The 21,532-nt window shown below is 36.5% G+C and overlaps 1 protein-coding gene across 1 annotated transcript in view; it reads left to right on the top strand.

Moving 5' to 3' along the window:
* Window positions 1–21,532, top strand: part of COL25A1 (collagen type XXV alpha 1 chain) — a 429,426-nt gene that overhangs the window by 249,891 nt on the left and 158,003 nt on the right. The window contains exon 5 of the mRNA XM_063107468.1: window positions 17,552–17,569. Coding sequence (XP_062963538.1) covers window positions 17,552–17,569 — 18 coding nt within the window. The remainder of the gene's footprint in view (window positions 1–17,551; window positions 17,570–21,532) is intronic.

Genomic DNA, 21,532 nt, shown 5'->3' with positions numbered 1-21,532 from the left:
AAAACTGAAAATGGAGCCCAAATAGAGGCTTGAAGAGGGACATTTTCCACTGTCACAGAATCACTCTGCAGTGATGAAAATGGACACAGTAAATAATAGTATACAGTACATTGCATCTAAATTAATTCATTCCTAAGGGAATATCTTTAAATGCTCCTTATAATAAAAGGTTCAATTCATCAAAGTCATCCTGACACATCTGTTACAAAGATTTATTTCTTGCTGAACTATAGTCAACAAATTTTCCAGAAATGATATTTTTCACCATTTATTGTGTTATCATCATGGCACTAACCACATCAAACATATTTCTTAAGTGGCACTCAGGATGAGTTAGAATGTGCATTCTGTTTCTGCATATAGAGGTTTCAGTTTCCTAAGGGAAACGATAACTTCTAGGTAAAGATATTTTTCAAGTTTCAATCAGCCATAAACTATTATAATTCTATTTTTTAAATATTTATGTGGTTAAGACATAGAATAGCACTGTGAAGGAAATTTATTCCTAGTCTTTAAGTAATATTATCCTGTAATTACTTGAGCTAAACCTCAGGACTTTGTTAATTTTTAATTGCCTATGTTTTACCTTAATTTATTATTTATTTATTTATTTATTTATTTTTTGTCTTTTTCGTGACCAGTAAGGGGATCACAACCCTTGGCTTGGTGTCGTCCACACCGCACTCAGCCAGTGAGTGCACCGGCCAGTCCTATATAGGGTCTGAACCCGCTGTGGGAGCGTCGCTGCGCTCCTTGCACCGCACTCTCCCGAGTGCGCCACGGGGGTCGGCCCTTTTACCTTAATTTAAATGACAGTAGTGTTGAGTGAAAGTTCGGCAATCTATTTACTATTGAATCAAATAATCAAATTAAAATATTTGAATAATTTGGCGTTTATTAACTTTGATTTTATTGTTCTTTTGGATTTAAATATTTAGACAAGGTTAATGTTTGTGCAAGTATAGGAAACAATTTATTATGTAAAGACATAAGATTGAATGATGTATATGTTTGGTGTGAAAGATATTGCTGTAAAAATAGTTGTTTTTTTCCTACAAAGTTTAAAGGAAAACTTGATTCTACAGCATTATTAAATGGGTTTAATACTTATTATTCTTTACCTACTATGTGCTCTTCACGAAAGGGAGAAGTTAAAAAGAAGAATTTAGAAACTTGGAAATTTTCTACACCAGGAAATAGGTAGTTTAGAATTCCATTTTCTAGGATTACAAGACAAAGAGGTTCCAAATTTATTGTTTCCTTTGAAAATCTGAAAATCTAAATCATGGTTTGGTTAAATTGCTTGACCTCTCTCTTCTGATTGCGACTGCCTGCCATCATGACTGTACAAACGAGGGAACCCAGATTCCATTGTAGTGTAGACTGTTCATGTGGGAATATACACAGGAGCTAAAGGAGCCTGGAACTGTACTACACCTGCCCTCTGACATCCATGAAAAATCCTCCCTCTGCTTAATGGCAGAACCAGGTCCCTTGACTGCCTTTGTGAATAAGGATAGCGCTACATAACTCTCATGTCCCAGTTTATGCTTCATACACATACACACTCTGTGTGTATGTGTGTGTGCATGTGTTGTATATGTGCTGCCGAAGCGAGCACGAGTGTGTGCATGTGTTGTGTGTGAACTGAACTGAAACTTTTCCCTGAACTCTCCTTTCAATGAGAAAAAAGAAAAAAAAAGGCTGAGGTTTGCAGTTTGTCAAAAACTTTGAAAAGATTGTTTTAGCAGACTTTATTTCTGAAGGTTTTTACTGCCTTTCCACCCCTTAAGAAGGACCTGGTGGGATGGCCTAATTTACTTCATGCACATCAATTATTAATACAAATGTCTACCTTGGCCTACTTCCTTTCATTTGTACAATTTCAGGGATGGCCAGTCAGCCATGCTCCAGGCAGGACACAGGCCCATTCATGCATGGGGCAAGTGCTTTATTCTCTTCCCCGCAGACTCCGGGCATGCTGTGGCTACAGCCCATGGAACACTTTCTTTTATCCCTCAGCTGTTATTTAGAATCATTCAGAAAGAACCTGCCGAGCCTCATCAATACAGGCAATTAAGCCAGCCGCTCTAAAAACGCTAAGCTATATTCCCTGTCTCAACTGAGAACATTTATATTATGGAAGAAAAGAAATGTATTCAGGATACTCTTAATGGTAACATTACAGTATCTGAATTAGTCCCAGCATCACTAATTGTATTACATTATCTGTTAAGGTGCTTTATTTTTCAATTCAATCAGTTTTATTGCAGTGAGAAGAGAGAACTTGAACTAGTTTTACAATTTGAGTCTCTGACAAAAGGTTTTCCAATTGCTTGGGAAGAAAAAGCCTAATAAAGTATGGGAATCTGAAAACGTATTAACCTCTTTGTGTCGCTTGTGACTGTGAATTCTCCTGTTGAAGGATCCATGCTTTATTTTTTCTTGTTTCTCCGGCATTACTGCCTGGCATTTAGTAGGTGCTTAATAAATGTTGATTAAATAAAAATTCATATAAGGATGACTTTTAAAAAATCATATATTTATAGTATGCTTTCCAAGGAATGTATGAGATAACATAATAATTTAAAAGTGTAGCCTTTGGAAACATGACAGACCTGAATGTATATCTCATTATTTACACTTACTAGTTGTGAGATCTTGGGCAGGTCATTCAACATCTTCCTGTCTTAGTTTCTACAACTATAAAATGGGGCTGATAATGGTACCACTAATGTCCACAAAACCAACCACGTAGGACCTGGCACATTTTAACAGCACCATACGCATTAGCTCTTTAAGAGGCATGCAGTTTAATAGGTGAGATAAGATACCAATACCTACAATGTAAGGCAGGATGTAATGTCATAAAGGAATTAAGGCAACTATCTGTGGAGTTCAGAAGAAATAAAAAGCTCTCATTAGCTGCAGGAAAGCAGGCAAAGCTTTGTGAAAGAGATTGACAGCTCTACGCCATGGATGGGATTTTGACAAGTGGGATGATGGAGGTCACACCAGGCTGTGAGGAAAGTAGGAGCAAGGGTATGCTGGGGTCAGGAGCCTGCAGCAATTGGAGGGAGGTCACAGGGCTAGCGGCCCCTCCAGAGGCAGCAGCCAAGTGCTTTGACTTCCCGGTCTAACTGTGCCTTGATTTGGTCAAACTGAGATGTCATTACCTTTGAGGGAGTAAAAGTGAAGTTTTACAATTTGGTGAGTCCATGCTCAACTGCGCAAGTGCGCTAAGCGCCGTCGTTCTTCCTTTGGTGTTTCAGCAGCACTCTTTGTGCACAGCTACTGTAAACCTTAAGGTTTTGTGACCTGATGGGAAAAGTTTGTTGGCCTTATTACAGAAAATGTAGGAATGGGTGATTCATGTAAGTTCATGATAACTCATCATGAACAATGTCTAAAGACATTATCTAAGAATTATAAGGAAATTTAGAATAGTTTAGGCAGGAAATTATAAATTTGCATAATTTCTCTATACTTCTAATAATTTGAGTTCTTATAGAATAAACATAGACAACATTATCTTTATTATTCATATATATTATTGAGACTATATTCCTACAATTAAGCATAGAGAGAGAGAAACATAAAGAAACAGAAATAAACTGAAAGCATGTTTTTAAAAACTGTTAAAATATTACTAGTAAAAACTATGATAGATCCACACATCAAACAGTCTACTTAATTGGTAAAAGTATTGATACAGTTGAATTTATTAAATATGTGCTTGTGGGCTTATCACAAAAATAATATGGAAAGAATAAAAAATACATCTGAAAAAGAAATAGAAAATACTATCCCACAGGCCTTCCATACCCTCACTTTCCTCCTTAACGGGTTAGATGTCAAGGTCCATCATTATAACCATGCTCTTGTGCCCACCTCTCTCCTTTCTCCCTTTGTCCTCTCTCCCTCTGTCCTGGCCTGGGAAAATCCCTCACCTAGTTAAATCTGGCTTGCCACCTACCCGGCACCGGCACCCAAATCCCTGAATGTGCATGGAAGAAAACAACCCTGCTAACTGGTCTCATTTTTAATTCACAAGCACTAATCTCAAGAGGGTCCATAGTACTGCTCAACATTCTATTACATGTCCCTAATCCAGTCACTCTCTTACTTTCTTGGCTATTTCGATCCTTTTTCTCGCTCCCAAATCATCCAGCGTCTCCTTCCCATTTAACTTTGTTGATAACCTTATTTCCATGAGAAAATAGAAGCAATCAGAATATAACTTTCACATACTCCACTGCCAAATATGCTAATATACTTAGATATGTGTCCTATTTTCCTCCTGTTAATACGGATGAGCTGTCCCTTTATATGCACAGTTGATCCCCTTCACTTTGCTCAAGGTCATTGCTATTGCAATAGCCTCCCTCCTGTACTATCAATTTTCTTCTTTTTGGTAATTCCATTAGCATAAAATTATGCTATAACATCTTCCATCTTAAAACAAAACTTCCTTGACCCCATATCTTTCCCTAGACACTGTCCCATTTCTTTGCAGTTCCCACTTCAGAAATCCTAGAAAGAGTTGTCCACACTCATCGAATATCATTTTCCCACTCTCCAGTGAATCTAATAAGGCCCTCATCTCTGCTACTCTGCTGGAGACATTCTCGTGAAGTGCACCGGTTACCTTCATCAGGGCAAATTGAGTGATCAGGGTTTAGTGCAAATTTGCTGGACCACATTTACCCTGGCTGATTGCTCCCTTCCTGAAACACTTTCTTGCTTATCTCCTTGCTCAGTATCAGTGTTTCCATGCACTCTTCCTGCCTTCCTTGCCACTCCATCCCGGTTCCCCTGCTCGTTCTTTTTCTTCTTCATGGTCTCTCAGTGTTGGAATGACTGAGGACTCAGTCTTTGGATCTTTTTTCTTTCTTATTTATATTCTCTCCCTGGGTGATCTCATGTCATCTCATGGCTCTAAATAGTATGTATATATCAAAGGCTGACAAATGTTTATCTCCAGCTTGAACTTCGCCCCTGAACTCTGGACTTGTGTCTCCAACGGTCTAGTCAGCGTCTTCACATGGGTAGCTCATCGATATCTCCAACTTAACAGGTCCAAACTACATTCTGGAATTCCACCTTTAGTCTTCAAAGCTGCTTCTCCTACAGACTTCCACACGTCAGTAAAGGACATTTCAGTTCCTTTAATTGCTCTAGCCAACCTTGAGCCATTCCTGACTCCTCGTTTTTCTCACACCCTACCTTCAATCTATGTACAAATCTTGCACCAGAATCTGACCACTTTTAAGCCTCTTCCAGTGCTACTATCCTGGCCCATTCCCTAATTTATCTTTCACTTAAAAAGTTACAAAAACCTCTGAACATCTCTCCATGAGTACACCCTAGCCCTCCCACAGCCTTTTCTTTCCACAATGAACATGATCTTTTTCAAATATAATTCAGGTCATGTCACTTCTCTGTGCAAAACCGTTTCCCCATGGCTTTCTATTTTATCCAGATTAAAAGTCAAGCTCTTATCATGACTTGCAAAGTCCTGTATGAGCTGCCCCCTCCACCTCTGTGACTTTACTCCTTCCCTTTTCCCATCACTCACTCGAGTCCAGAGACACTATCAGTTACTTGAAGATACTAAGCACATTTCTGCCTTAGGGCATTTGCACTTGTTCCTTTTTCCTGTTTTCCTCTCTTCAGAGTCTTTCTGTGATTACTGTATAAAACAGCATCCTCCCACCGATTTGTTCTCTAGCCTCCTTCTCCTCATACAGTGGGCCCTCCCCATCTGTGGATCCCACTAACCACAGGTGGAAAATATTAGGAAAAAAATAAAATATCAGTGCAACAAAAATGATACAAATGAAAAAACAATATAGCCACTATCTACATATCATTTACATTTTATTAAGTATTACTAGTAATCTAGGGATGATTTAAAGTATATGGGAGGATGTGCACAGGTTATGGGCAAAAACTACGTCATTTCACATCAGGAACTTGAGCATCCGAGAATTTTTGGATCTGGGGGGGTTGTTGGAACCAACGTCCCGCAGATACCGAGGGACAACTGTATTTTTTTCTGCTTAGCTGTCATCACCATCTACCACATTATTTATAAACATTCTCTTAGAGTCTGCCTCCCCCACAAGAGCGATAGCCCAGAAATTGTTTTATTTACTGTATTTACTATATTTCTAGTACCTGAAGAATGCCTGGGGCACTGTAAGTACTTAAACATTATGTAAGTTAATAAGTAAATAATCAACTTTATCCTTCCCACATCTGCCCCAATACCAGCAGACTTCTACACAGAGTCCCTTGAGGTTTAAGGCATGGAATGTTTTCCGTTTTTTTGCCTCTGTATGTCCAAGTTTATTGATATCTCTCCTCACTTTCTTTTTTCTCATCTTAGACAAATGGTGTCCTTTTCCTTATCCTTATTCCCTTATTGACTCCACTTCCTTTTGTGTTTTCTACAACTGATTTTGCTCCAAGAGACATTTCTTTTTACAAACTGTTAGTTTGTAAACATTTTCAAGTACCTCCCATCTTACCACAAAAACAAAGCAGAAAAACAAAAACAAGAACAGCAAAAACACTTTCCTCAACTCTATATCTCTTTTAGTTACTATCCTATTTCTTTTCTTCACACACAATTATTAAGAAGTGTCTACTTGGGTTGGCAAATGGTTGGTACACATGGTTTCCACTTTTTGTCTTCTATGGACATCTCTGATTAATTCCAGCACTCTTTTCCAAAGTCTATAACCCGGTGTCAGAACATTCTTAACATATTATCCTAGGTGCCCATTAGCAACCAGTCAGAGTTGGCACTTTGTGTGACACCTGCTTGCCATCTTATGGAGCTTATTCCTATGTTAATTCCTCACCTGACTGCTCAGTTACAGTAAAGATCCCGACTTACTATTGGTCAAATGCAAAGGATTGTTTGCAGTCCTCATTTTAATTAACTTGTCTTTTTGAAATTCTCTCCAATCTTGATTTCTGTAACTCTAATTTTTGTTGTTTGGGCTTTTAACCCCTTTTCTCCTTAGTTTCCTTTTTGGAACATTCTTCTTCTCCTGCCCCCGAAATGTTTATATTTCTCTAACCAGGGGTTCTTAACCTGGGTGAGTGATTTCCTAGAGAATCCACGGATGAACTTATGGGTTTTGAGTGTGTGTGTGTATAAAGTTTTAAGTGTTTCATGTGTAGATATTTCTAGCTAAAGCAGCTATAGCTTTTATCCGATTCAAAAGAGGGTTTAGAATCACTGCTACTTTATTCCCCTGGTGGTCTCACCCAAGCCTATGGCTTCAGCCACCAGCATAAGGCAAGTGAGACCACAAAAGGGTTTAAATCAGACAAACCCATGTTCATATTCCAGCTTTTCCTTTTAGAAGCTGTGTAACTAGGGGAACATTACCTAATCTCTCTGCAACATGGTTTCTTCAACTACAAAATGGTGGAAATAGCCCCTAATTTGCAGATTTATTGTAACAAAGAGAGTTGTCATTTTCAAGCTCTTGTTCTCTTGTAGTAATCAGTAGTGGTAGCTATTACGATGCATCCTCAAACATCTGGGTCTCTAAAGCACAAAGCTGTTGGCTTGCAGAGTCTCTCCTCCCCAATTTTAAAAAAGGTTTTCATTTTTAGGGTTCTGCCTCACTGGAGCAAAAAGCATGAGGTGACTCATGCATTATGAATTAACTGACTCTGGGTGTTAGAAATTTGCTAGCACGCATTAATACAAAACATCTAAGACAGCTGCAGAGAACACTGTCAAGTCCATCGTTTTGCACAATATTTAGAAAATTGGAATTGGGCACTTATATGAATTTAGTCAGACCGAGAGATGTTTATAAATTGGCTTTCAATATTTATTTTGAGCAATCAAAATAGCACATTTTATTATTTTTTTTTTTAATTTATTTATTTATTTTTTGTCGTTTTTTCGTGACCCGCGGCGGGAGGGTCGCCGCGCTCCCAGCGCAGCACCCTACCAAGTGCGCCACGGGCTCGGCCCAAAAAATAGCACATTTTAAAGAATGTTATTAAACATACCAGAAACCAAATTATTCAATACATACAGTCTAATACAAATTGGTATAGTGGTAAAAATTGCCTTTGCATTCTTTAAAAGGGATGTGTTTTTAAAGCTATGTAGGCTGAGCAGGTGTCTCTCTTCACATGTTTCTCATCTATTGTATACTACTAAACATATATCTGTAAAACTGATTATTTATTTACACCTTAGTAGCCAATTCTGATTTCATGTCAGTTGGTAAAAAGGCTTGGATAAGTATTATGTTCTAGAAGTTTGATGTACATTTATAGTCAAAACCATAAATTTTTGATATGACTCTATGAAATAATGCAGCTAAATTCCAACCCAAATATTTTGGATTGCAAAACAGCAAAGGTTCCAACAAACTCTGTGCCTACCAGGGATCCCCAGTCCACATGGAGTCATGACCTTCTATCACTGGTATTTGACTAAATAACTTCCCTGCTCCTTTCTCTACTCCTGATCTACTCCTAAAAGTGAGATGGGGCATACACAAAGGTAAATTAAAAACCTTGCTTATAGACTTTTGGAGAATGTATGTTAAGAATTTTGCAACATTCTTCTGAGTAATTAAAAACACTGTGAACTGGGAGAAAATTGGAAACTGGAATTCAAAATCAATGACCTAGATCTTTGGGTGAATGAATCTAATATGGAAAAAGTTTAAAAACAATAAATTAAGGTTCTGTTTAAAAGTTTTCCACACTGAATTAAGTATCATTTGATAATATATTTTTGTAGTTAGGAATTGGACTAGTAAAATTTTAAGAAGTATAGATAATTATAAAGATAAAATAATTACCCATAATCCCACCACTGAGAGGTAATCACTTTTTTCGTATACTTTTTCTTTCCTTCTCCCTTCTTCCTTTCCTTCCTTCCTTCCTTTCTTACTTCTTTCCTTTCCTTTTTTTCTTTCCTTTTCTTCTCTCTCTCTCTCCTTTCTCTTTTTAGATAAATGGATTTAAACCTATATGTCTGAATAGATACATATGTATACACACATAAAATTATATCCTAGAAAGTACGTAGACTGTATTTTGTATACTACAATACAAATAAATATATATAAGTATAAATATACAGTTCATAATTGGAATAACACTGCATTTTCAGTGTTGTACCATAAGGAAATAATCAAGGATACAGTAAAATATTTATATAGAAAGGTGTAAACATTATTTATAATAGTAAAAATCTGAATAAATCTCAGCAGAATATTGGGCATTCAGTAAGTTTTAATGATATAAAATTAATGCATAAATAAGAGTCTTTATATTTCTTATGTTCTGTATGTAAAATTTTAATGACAAAAATGCAAAAGATACCATTTTTTACTTATGTTCCATTTAATGAATATTTAGTTATGAGAGAAAAAATAAATATGGTATTATGTTAGAAAATGTATAATGTTTTTAAATTAATTTGAGAAAGACATGTTAACCTGTGTGAATATGAGTACATTTTAAAATAGTTGTGTTATTTATTTATGAAAGCCAAATATCATGGAAGAAACCGTCCAGTTTTAAATCAATTTTCTTCTTTACATTGAGCCCAACAAAACCATCTCCATGCTTGTTCTCACTCTCTCTCAAATCTTAAAAAAGTAATATCCACCAGGTTTGAGTCTAGCTATTTATTTTCCTATGGAGTAGAATATGGCTTTTCCTTCCCAGCATTAAAACCACCAAGGATTAAGTATTTTTCAAAAGAAAAACTTAAATTGAAAGACTCTTATCTAAGTAATATGATATGACTTCAGCTATGGTAGGAATTATTAATGTCTCTCCTGTAGGGCAACACAACAGGTAATATAAATTATGAACAATGTTTATTTCAGTGAAATGTGTGAGAATCCTTAGAAGACATTTGGAGATTAAGCAGTCTTTGCAAAGCCATTTGGTAATTAATACACATAATCTGTAATGCTTTATTTCCCCAATTGCTTCTCTCTCTAGTATATCATTTGCATTTTGATAAGTTTATAAAATTAATAGACACTTTTTATCAAAATTTGAACTGAATGACTTGTTGGTATTGGACACATAGCTTACTTTAAATCACCATGGTATATTTTAGAGCATAATTTACAAAGTAATTTGACATAATATTCTCATATTAATTGATATGGAGGCTTAGTCAAACTAGGGGGTGATTTTTCTTCAAGCTAGAACTCTTCCTGCTCCTGTTCTGTGGCACACATGTGTTGACAGGTATGTACTTCCTCCTCTGCAGCCTTTGCAGTCTTTGGCTGCCTTAGTTCTGTCTCTATCATATGAATAAGATTCCATTGAGGGGAGACTTTTACTTTGACATACATATGTTTATTCTGTAGTGAAAAGAAGATAAGAGAACCCTTTCTGGGATATTAGATTACATTTTTAGAATGTTAGAACCTACATTTTTAAGATATGACACTGTAATGTAAAAATAGTAACCTTTCTAATTTTAGTATATGTGCTGCCGAAGCGAGCACTAACCTTTCTAATGGTCCTTTAAAAATATCAGTATAGACCCTCTTTGGGCCAGTCAAAATATTCTCACCTTTCAGCAGTTCAACAATTGTTTCTGAAGCACCTCATAGTTTGGGTGTTGGGATTTTAGAAATTAAAATGTGAACAAATTTGCAGTGTAGTGAGGATGGACAAGAGTCCTGCTGCCTGTTGCTGCAAGTGTAGAGTGCATCTGTTCCAGGTGCCGGCACAGCCTCCAGGTCTAATGGCAGCTCTTGAAAAGTTAAGGGTTCCATTGAGATCGTGCAGTCAGGAGTCAGGGTGGTTCTATGGCAGGATTCCTGTTGGTCCTCAAGACCTCGGCCACCAGGACAAGCTTGTTGCCACTCAGAGTTTCTTTGATGTGGTTCTGAAGATTTATTTGGATGCCACTGCAGATGCACTTTTCACCTGAAAAGAAAACAAGCTTGACATCTGAGTGTGTGAATTTGAGAATTTTTTAGAGTTAATGAAATTATAGTAATCATCTTCAAATGATTTTTTTGCACAATAAGGGCTCCAAAATGCAAAACAGGAAAATTATTTTTTTCAATACAAGAGAATGAAGTAAATCTGAATCTCAGTGTACTAAGAAAAAAAAGTTGTAGACAAGCTTGGGTTTCTTAATGATGAGTTTCTGAGTTATTAAGGCAATTTCTTTCTACGTATTTGAAGCAGAGGTAGTACTTTTTAGAGTTGCATAAACAATATTAATATTCCCTCAAAGTTTTGTAGATGAAAATTTTTATTTAAAACTGATCACAGTAAAGATATATGTGCCTGTTATCGTAATCAATATTTCAAAACAATATTGTGCCTTAAAGCTACAACTTCTGTACGCCTATCTGTGTATGTGTTAAATGAGAAAACAGCATTTTTCCCATCTGAAAAGGAATGACACAGATTTACCATCCATAAAAAAGTGTCATGTAGTGAAACTAATTGCCTCAGTTAGAAATCTAAATGACTTCGTCGATTTAGAGGAGATCGTTAGCAGTTTCTGGCAACCATAATTGTGATAACAGCCCAACAAATAATGTTTAATATTGCTCTTTAATTGCCTAAAGTAACAATACATCCTCCAGTGACATGTCATCTCATTTATCATGGTCATCTGGTCTACTTGCTTCACAAAACTTTCAACTTTCTTTGAACACTTTCCCAACAAGCATTAGCTACTGGCTGATTATTTTCAACCGTACTGTTCTGATCACTTCTTAAAGTCAGCCCCTCCTGTTGTTTCTTTTTCTTCCCACTGGTGCCTAAGCTGCCCTGAGAGCACTGTATTTAGCTGTTGATGGACTGTAAATCAGTGACTCAGAGCACTCAGTATTCCCACTTTCACATGTATGTTCCTAACTTTGGTATTTCTGTAAATTTAACTGTTTCTCTTGGCATGGCCCTTGATTATACTAGATTTGGGTTTTTATTTATAGAAACATTTTGGTACTTTGCTTGGGAGAAAAAAAAAAGCCCTTTCCAGGAATTTCATTTTTTAAAAATTAACTTATATTGTATTTTGTGAGTGTAAATCATCATTCAGGGTGTGCTTTAGAAAAAGTTAACTTTCACAATTAGTAATTAATAATGTTCACTACCTATAAATTAGAACAGACTAGAAAACTATCAACCAGTAAGTGAAAATACTTCTCAGTGAACTACTTAGAAGCAACTTAAGGAGATTCTGAGCTATTTCTTTTAGTGATTAGTCTGTGACAAAGTCTATCACTTAGTGCCTTGGTCACTTTCCATCTACCCTACTTTGCACACTGGGACAGCTGACATTGCCATGCCCACAGAAACCTCTCCTCTGGTCACTTCCCTTCTTTGGCCCATTGGCTCTATTATGATGACTTCAAGACTGCAGCTGCCAGACTGTTTTGTTACAGGTATTGCAGGTGACTGCTAGTGAACATACTGAGTGAGAGGACTTGGCGTAGGCAGTCCTGTGGAAATCTTGTGTAAGATTTTTAAGTCTTGTATTGTGTAATCCATGTTTTAGGGCAGAGTTACCAAATTTGTTATCTTGTATGCATTCTTTCTTTCTTTTTTTTTGTACACCATAAATACAATTTTATTTGTCAATTAAAAAACAACTTTAAAAAATATTGCATACTGTTTCTTTGTCCAGGAGATACACAGTGCACATTAGCATATTAAAGACTCTGAGAAACCCTGTAGTAAAGATGTCCAATGAACTTGGTTTAACCATTTCCCACACATCCTTTGACCAAAGAATCTATTTTGACCATAATATTATCTGGAATTAGTAATCCAGTATTTTGGAAAATATTGCTATAATTGAAATCCCCCAACTCCCTCTTAAATCCAAATTTTCTAAGCTATGTGAATTTCTAGAACTACACTTGCTGTGAGCCAAAAGACCAAGATATTATATTTTCATTTAAATTTCTTTTTTTAATGTTTGAACTATTTTAATTTGATTTTCTTTTTTTTACCTTTTACTTTTTTTAACTTTTTACTATGAAAAATTTAATACATATACAATAAATCTGGCTATAGCCAATCAACAACTCATGGCTATCTTATCTTATTTGTAACCTTCACCCCACTTTCTGCCTTCCCCTGGATTATTTTGAGTAAATCCCAGTATCGTAGCATTTATCTTTATGTATTTCAGTATGAGTCTCTAAATGATAAGAAGTCTTTTATAAAAGATAACTACAGTATATAATCACATTTTAAAAATCAATAATAATTCCTTAATATAATCAAACATTAAACATGTTTAAATTGCTCCAATTCACTCCTCCTCCCTCTTTCTTTCTTATAATTGATTTGTTTACATCAGGATCCAAATAACTTCTGCTTGTTGCGTTGGTTGCTGTGTCAGCTGTTTTAAGTTTTTTTTAAACGATAGGTTTCCCCTTCATCTAATTTTTTCCCTCTACCCTGTAAAGTTTTCCAAGGTCTGGATTTGCTGGCTCCATCCCAGTAGTGTCACTTAACAAGTTCCACCATCCCCTGCATTTCTTAATGATTGGTTGCTGGATCCTGAGGCTTGGTCTCACTCAGGTTAGATTTGGCTTCAGAGGTCTATGTTCTTACTACAGGAGGCCTGTTATGTTTGATCATCTCTCTGTGGCATTAGCAGTCATAGCTGAGCAGTTGCTAGATCCATAATTTCAGTAGGGTTTTGCAAAATACACATGCTACTTGTTTTATTCCCTCTTTATTTACTAGCTGGGATACTTCAGTAGACAGAAATGTTCCCTACTCAGCTATTTACGGTTACCCTGAGGAACAAGCATATAGGAAAGACAGGATCAGTGCTTGACTCTTCCCTTTTACTTACTAGTTTAAGAAAAATGAATTGTTTCTCTGTCATCTTCCAAAGAGACTGAGAGTTTGGTTGCTTTTGTCTCACTGTCATTACGGTTTTTTGTGGTGGTGAGGTTTGGTTTCTTTCTCGTTTGCATTTTTGTTCTACCAGTGGGTTTTGTTCTTTCTTGTGTATTCATGGAAGTGATTATCAATTTTTGGATTTCAGATACAGGACTCTCTTGAAGATTTCTTGCAGGGCTGGTCAAGTGGTGGTAAACTCCCACAGTTTTTATTTGTCTGGAAAATATACTATTTCTCCTTCATTTCTGAAGGACAGCTTTGCTGGGTAAGGTATTCTTGGCCGGCCGTTTTTTTTTTTTTTTTTTTAGTATTTTGAATACATTATCCCATTTTTTTCTGGCCCGTAGAGTCTCTGTTGAGAAGGCTGCAGTTAGTCTGATAGGGGCTCCCTTATAGGTGGCTTGATGCTTTTCTTTGGCTTCTTTTAAGATTCTCTTTTTGTCTTTGAGCTTTGCTAGTTTGACTATAATGTGTCTTGGAGAGGATCTTTTTGGGTTGAATCTGTTTGGGGATCTTTGAGCCTCCTGGATCCAAAGGTTTGTGTTTCTCCCTCTACCTGGGAAGTTTCCTGTTATTATTTTGTTGAATAGGTTTTCCATGCCTTTTTCCTTTCTCCTCCCCTTCTGGAATACCCATGATTCAAGTGTTTGTGCAGTTAAGGTTGTCTATCTCTCTTAGATTTTCTTCATGTTTTGAAACTCTTTTTTCCTCTTTTTTGTCTGCCTGGGTTATTTCAAAAAGACTATCTTCAAGATCAGAAATTCTTTCTTCTGCTTGCCCTATCCTGCTACTTAAGCTCTCAGTTGTGTTTTTTTATTTCATTGAGTGATTTTTTTCAGTTCCACGAATCCTGCTATATTCTTTTTTAAGGTATTAATCTCTCTGTAAATTTTCTCCTTCGTATCCTGAATTTTTTTTTCTCATTTCATTATGTTGTCTAACTGAGTCTTTTCCTATCTCAGTTTCCTTAAGATTGTTGCTTGGAATTCCTTTTCAGTCATTTGAAGGATTTCCTGCACTATAGTGTCTGTATCTGAGAATTACTATATTTTGGATTTTCATATTTCTAGTATCTCTGTGTTGAAGTCTGGTCATCTTGTAGAGCAGTTGCTTCTTCTATTACTCTGGAGTGGCTTTGAGGAGAGACACATACTCTTCTTTTTCCAATCTTTGTTGGTGACTCACCTAGTATCACTGCAGTCAAGTGTCTGGTGGGCCCACCTGCGTGGTAGCTGTGGCTACTGCTGTGGCATCAAGCCACTTTTGCAGCAGTCATGGATGTGGCAATGGCTGTGGTGGGCCATCCAGTATAAATGGTGTTTTCAGCGTGCTCCTTGCGTGCTTCTGGTCAGGGGTTGCTGCCCTTGGCTCCTGCTTAGGTCCCTGAGTTTGCTCCTTGCCTGTTTTCAGGCAGAGAGGGCTCTGCATTATTTCTTTAGGAAGCCTCTCTACCAACCCACTTCCATTCCTCTTATGTTCCCCACCCTACACAGACACACCATATATACCCCAAATTCATATTATGCATTAGAGTAATTAGGGCCCTGGTGCTATATACTTTCCAATGCCTACATAGAAGTCAACTTTTTACTTTTACCAATATTTACTATTGTTGGTTCACACTATCACTAGCATAAAATCCAAAATGCAATGTGTATTTGTATATAATAATATATAAATGTTTGCACACATTGTGCTAAATCATTTGTTCAGTATAATGGGAGAAATGCAACATTTTAAAGATGGACAGGTAAAGTCTGTCATTTGTAGAACAACCTTAGGAATCACAAAATCTCAGCAACTATGCTAAATAGATTCTTTTGGAGAAATTCTTTCTGATTTTAGAGAATCTTAACATTTTAATTTTCACATAACACCTTATAAAAGATGCTCACACTTCTGAGTTTGTATTTGCACATCAGAAAAACCAAAAGCTTAAATCTGAGAGAGAGAGAGAGAGAACACAAGTCAAAGTGAACACATTTTGTAATTTTGTTCAGTACATGGGTCTGGAAAGATCGATATTTACATGTAAGTGAAGAGCTCTGCCTTTGTAGATCTTGATTGAAAACTTCTCTATGCTTAGTGCTGATGTTAGAGCTATCTGTTTTCCTTACGAAACTTAGCCAACCTGTTCCTGTACAGATATGAGTTCACAGTCTGGGGCCTGGGGGTCCTAGGTATGTATACATCTGGAAGCCAGAGATGCACACTATGGCAGCCTGGGAGTGGTTGGGAAGTTTAGAGTGTCTGCTCACTTGAAGAGTGCTCTAGTACCATAGATGATCTGAGCAAGTCTGCATATATTCGTGAGGTCAAAATTCCGGAATGAAAGGCAGGATGACCTGGTTGAAAATGCATGAACTTTAGAATCAGATTTGGATTAAATTCTGACTTTTCTACTGCTAGGCTGTGTGACCTTTAGCTTATTGCTCTGAGCCTCAGTTTCCCCATTTGAAAAATGCAGGGCAGTTATAAGGAATAAATGGAATAATATCCAAAAGTGCCTCATACTCAGTAAGGAATTAATAAATGTTATTCTCTTTTTCTCACTTCAACACTAAGGAGTACAGGAGTGGGATGAGTAACATCCTCAGTAACTTGGTTTGGCTCCCTTTCCTGGTTTACTAGATAAGACCTAGCCAACCACATTTTTCAGGCAGAGCTCTTAAAAATCATCTGCTCTGTCCCCAGTGAGTTAGAGAGCAAGTACCTAGAGAAATTCCAGGCCTGGAGAGAGGCTAAGTGAGATAGAGCTCCTAGTTCTTCTTTCGGAGTTGTATTAGCTCCACACTTCTCTGTATAGTATCCAGTGATACACTGCTGATACCATGAGAGAGCACATTATTTATTTTTTAGATTCCCTAACTTGATGTGAACTTTTTCTTTAATTTGATCAGACATAAAATCCAACTGGAGATTTTAAGAGAGTGATGTGTAATCAATACTTTTATTCACAGGTGATTTTTCTTTAGCTAGAAGCATTTACAGTTATGCTGCTTTGAAATTTTTATTAGCTTAAACAAGAAAGTGACATTCAAAATGAATTAGATGGCCAGATGTCATATAATCTATTGACTGAGGAGTTATGATGCACTTTAATGATGGAAAAACTGTCATCGTTTTTAAATGCCCTTAGATTTGATTATACAGGGTAAAAGATACATGTTTATATAAAAATTAACTTAAAATGTTATTGAAATGAGAGATTAAAAGACTTGAGTGTGTTCTAAAGCTAAAATGTCCTTTTTCCCTTGACTCTGCATCATCTTTGAATATGTAGGTCTTACTGATAGTCTGTGCTGGAAGATTCCCTTTATGTAACCCATTCATTATAATAATGTGAAGTGTACTACTCCTTTTGCCTTTTCTTCCTCATGTTAAATTCTGGAGCACACTAAAACCACTGGGTCATTTTTGAGTTAAATATAATAGATTATAATACCAGGATTTAAAATAAATAGCATAGAGTAAAAATATTAAGATGCAATATGATGTTTTTAAAGCCACAAAATGAAATTTGTCAGTAGTTATATTATTATACTCAGAAATATTTTGTAAAGAACTTCAGAACTAGTTTGTTTGGTAGTGAAAATATTCATTTCAGATAATGATTTTGTAATTGTTTTTCTTTTTTTAATTTTAGGGTCAGCCTGGTCCCCAGGTAAGTGAGCTCTTTTCTGGGTAAATTAGTTCCAATTTAGGATTTTCCCAGTGTAGAGGTTTTTCTGCAATTCTTTTTAAAGTATGTAAAAAAGCTATGAGCTGGTAAGCATGACCCCACACAGAAGACCAAATATTTCCCAGGAGTAAACCCTTGGAGACTCATCAGGATTGTGTGAGCTATATCAGCTGTTGGGCCAGACGGCGAATTTAACAATGTAGTATCATAGAAAGCAAAACTCTTAACTGATCTGAAACAATGCCATAGGACTTTAATGTAAGGCAGAATGATTTAGTAAATGTCTTGTATGAACTGGTTAGCATTAGGTACTGATTAATCATGTATTAATAATGTTGTTGTAAATGCATGCAGACTCTGATTATTTAGACTGTGATCCTACTAGCTGCTTTGGATTCATTATAGACAGCTATTGAATTTGTTCTACATTTTCAATAAAACCAACTGCTGGAGACATGATTAATAATTAACTGTGAATGCAGTCAACAGAAAATCTTTTGAGTCCTAAAATCATACTGAAGAAAATGAGCGAATTTTAGGGAGGGGAGGAATGTGTATAAAGATGGAATACAAAAGAAGCGAGTTGTCAGAAATGAGGAGTCAGTATGACAAACTCAAACTCAACAGAAAACAAAATCAACATCAATACTAATTACAGTCTGTAGGATGCTATGAAGAAAGAAATGCAGTTGTTAATGTTTTACTTCTAACACTGTAATACCTGTAAATAATACAATTATTTGTTGAGCTCCCCTTCCATCTCTTTCCCCATGATGTATTGAATGCTATTTCTGCCCTGGATTGTTTCATACATAAGCCGTTTTTATGATAGGTTTGCAGTCAATACCATCAATTATGTATTGTGTGCTAATCCTCACAGTATACCACAAGAATATTATTTATAGTTTTTATGAGCTCTGCAAGTAAGGATGTCTAATAAAACAAACAAAAAATCCCACATACTTCAGTAGAGCAGTCCTTTTCACATTAACTCATGACAAAAAGTTTGACCTTTAAATGATATTGATATCTGAGAATACTTCTATTATTTGTGATTTTTGCTCTAATATTCCATTGGAGGGGAAAAAAAACTGGCAGAAGAATGTTGTAGCTTGTTCCCTAAATTTGAAATGGCTACAGTACAATGGGCTAAAGACAAAGTAAGAGGTTTTTTGCGTGCTTTATTTTATTTAATGCTTACGACAGCCCTGAAAAGTATTAATATTCTAGTTGTGTGTATGTATGTGAGTGTGTCGCACACGCACATACACACACAGAATCAGAATAGATGGATGACACCCTACATCTGGGGGCAGAAGTCAAGTCTATCTGTAAAGCCCTCATATCCCTGTAGCACCTGGCCCTCAAGAGAAGAGAAGGAGGCGAAGTAGCAAACAATAGAAGAAGTTGGAGTGTTGGTTTTGAGAGATTATGATCTTTAATATATTTTAAGTTTTAATAGGACCTCTGTCTTAGCCAGGACTATCTTTCCCGTACCTCAAAGCAGTTCTCAAGATAAGGATTTGGGCATAAGTAGTTTATTTGGGAGATGATCTTAGGAAGCATCATGAGGGAGTGGAAAGATGACACAGGAAAGGCAGGAAAACCAAGAAACAGATGTGTTAATGAACAGGTTACTGCTGTGGACAACTGGGGCTCAATCCTGCTGAGGGTCTATGAGAGACTATGAGAGCATGCCTCAGAATCATCCTACTGTGAGCAAGGAATTGGTGTATTTCCTTCCTTGTTGGGTGTTAAATCCCTGGCACTTCTGGCCTATCCAGAAGACCTCGCAGGCTCCAGCTGCTGGAGGAATGTGTGTCTTGGAGTGGGATATTGGTGTGGGTGGCACCTACATCTGATACAACATCCAAGTGCAAGTATCCTATAGATAAAACAAAGAGTGGAAAATTCAGATATGAGTGTAACGACTTAGAACATTGGCATGAAGACAACGTTAAAAGCATATTAATGAGATGCTAAAGATAGTAACTGTGAAAAGAAAAGCACAGACATAATCTCGAGTATACAGTCACAGCTAATGAACAGAAGAAAGATGATAAACCAGCACAGGAAGCCAAGAATGGACAGAACCAGGAACACTATGGATCACTATAGCTAAGATTTGAAAGTATTATGACACTCCAGAATGCCTTCACGTCAGGCCTTATATTCACTGTGGCTCTCCAGAAACATAAAGTCTACCCAAATGCCTATACCTGAAAATTTTGGAAATTTGTGAGGAGGATGGAACTGGCATTTTCAAAGGGGTTACATGCTCTGGTTTCTCCTTATTGTGGCCACCATATTGTGTTTTCCTTATTGTGCCTTTACTGGACGTGAGATCACATGATTATTTAGTTCAAAATGTCTTCCTCACATCACAGCAAAAAGAAAGCAATGAATTTAGGAAAGATAAGTATTAGGGGAAATGTGAAGCCAAGACATACCCTCATGTCTTTTTGTAGCACAAAAAATAGAGTTTTCTTGCTGTGTCCCCAAGGAAAAATCTGGCCTACCTCTTATGTATGTATCATCATTATCATAATATTTTTCCAGAGAAACTTCCATTTTTAGATTTTAAATGAAATAGTTTTTAATGATGTTTTTCATTTAGTACTTGATCATTAGCTTTGCTTTGAGGATTTTATAAATTACAGATGAATTTTATATATATGCCCCTATCCAGCTACATATTTCATTTTCTCTATTACCTATTGTAATGTGTTACTTTTCAACCCCCTAGTCTGCTCTTGGGAAATTTCTTTTGCAAAAAAGTGGTCCTTAACTCCAAAAATAAATTTTTTCTATCAAAAGTAAGAACACTTAGAAGTGACCCATATAGTAGATGTGATTATCAGTATGTGCAGCAGAGTTACTGTATTTTATACATTTATATCTTACACTAACACCTTACTATGAGTCTGTTTTGTCCTTGAATAAATTTATATAAACTGTACATTTAATCCATTTAACATAGATATAAGGTACACACAGTGAAAAAGCAAGTAATGTACATTTAAAACCCAATTAGAAAATTCTTATAGGTTTTTAAATAATCGAAAGGTTTTTAAAAAAAATTTGATCAAATTTCTCTTAAAATTTTCACATTCTGCATTTAGCTCACTAAAAGTGATCTTATTCACATACAATGTATTTATAATAAGAACTTGAAATTTTGGTTATGTCTTCCTTTATTTTTTTCTTGTTTTCCCCTTTTTGTTGTTGACTTAAAATGATATCCACCTTGCCCTTAAATGTCAACTTTTTAAATTTCCCTGGTTTGATAAGATTTCTTAGCTAAAACATCGTAACTTATTTTTTATTATTTATGAATGATTCAGTATAACTGATTTGCCTACATTTCTTCCCTACTAAGCCTCTTTCTCCCCAGCCCTCTGTCTCCTCAGCACATGTTGTTAGCTGTGAGGAAAGGGAAGGGCTGAATGTTGCCAAACTTTTTTCCCTTCTCTTCCTATCTCCTTTTGCAGCTAGTTAAGGGAGAGAAAGGGAGAGTTTGCCATCTACATAAGCTTTCTCCAAACAAGTTCTCCCTTAACCAGCCTTTACCCCAGATTTCCCACCCCCTCCTAAGTCACAGCCATGTCACCCAGAGCCTGTTCTTACCTAGCCTCCCTCCATGGAAAATCTACACTCTCTCTGACTGGATAGTATTGTGAGAAATAAATTTCTAATATCCCAAATTCCAACTTTTGGTGGATTTTTCATTTAGATGCAATTACCAATAATGGTTTGATTCTATTGCATAGTAATACATTTTAGGTATACTAGGAACAGGCTTTCAGGAGCTGCAGACAGGCCCCTCCATCTGGAAGCAGACAAGAGAGCACTCCCAGGGTTCTAGGCAGGAGCCAAGGGTAGCCCCCTTCACCCAAAAGCAGGCAAGAGAGCACACCTGGGGTTTTAGGCAGGAGCAGTCAAGAA

This window comes from Cynocephalus volans, chromosome 9 (genome assembly GCF_027409185.1).
Source record: "Cynocephalus volans isolate mCynVol1 chromosome 9, mCynVol1.pri, whole genome shotgun sequence".
Taxonomy (NCBI): Eukaryota; Metazoa; Chordata; class Mammalia; order Dermoptera; family Cynocephalidae; genus Cynocephalus; species Cynocephalus volans.
The sequence above is the reverse complement of the archived record's forward strand: the minus strand, read 5'-3'. Positions and strand labels throughout refer to the sequence as shown.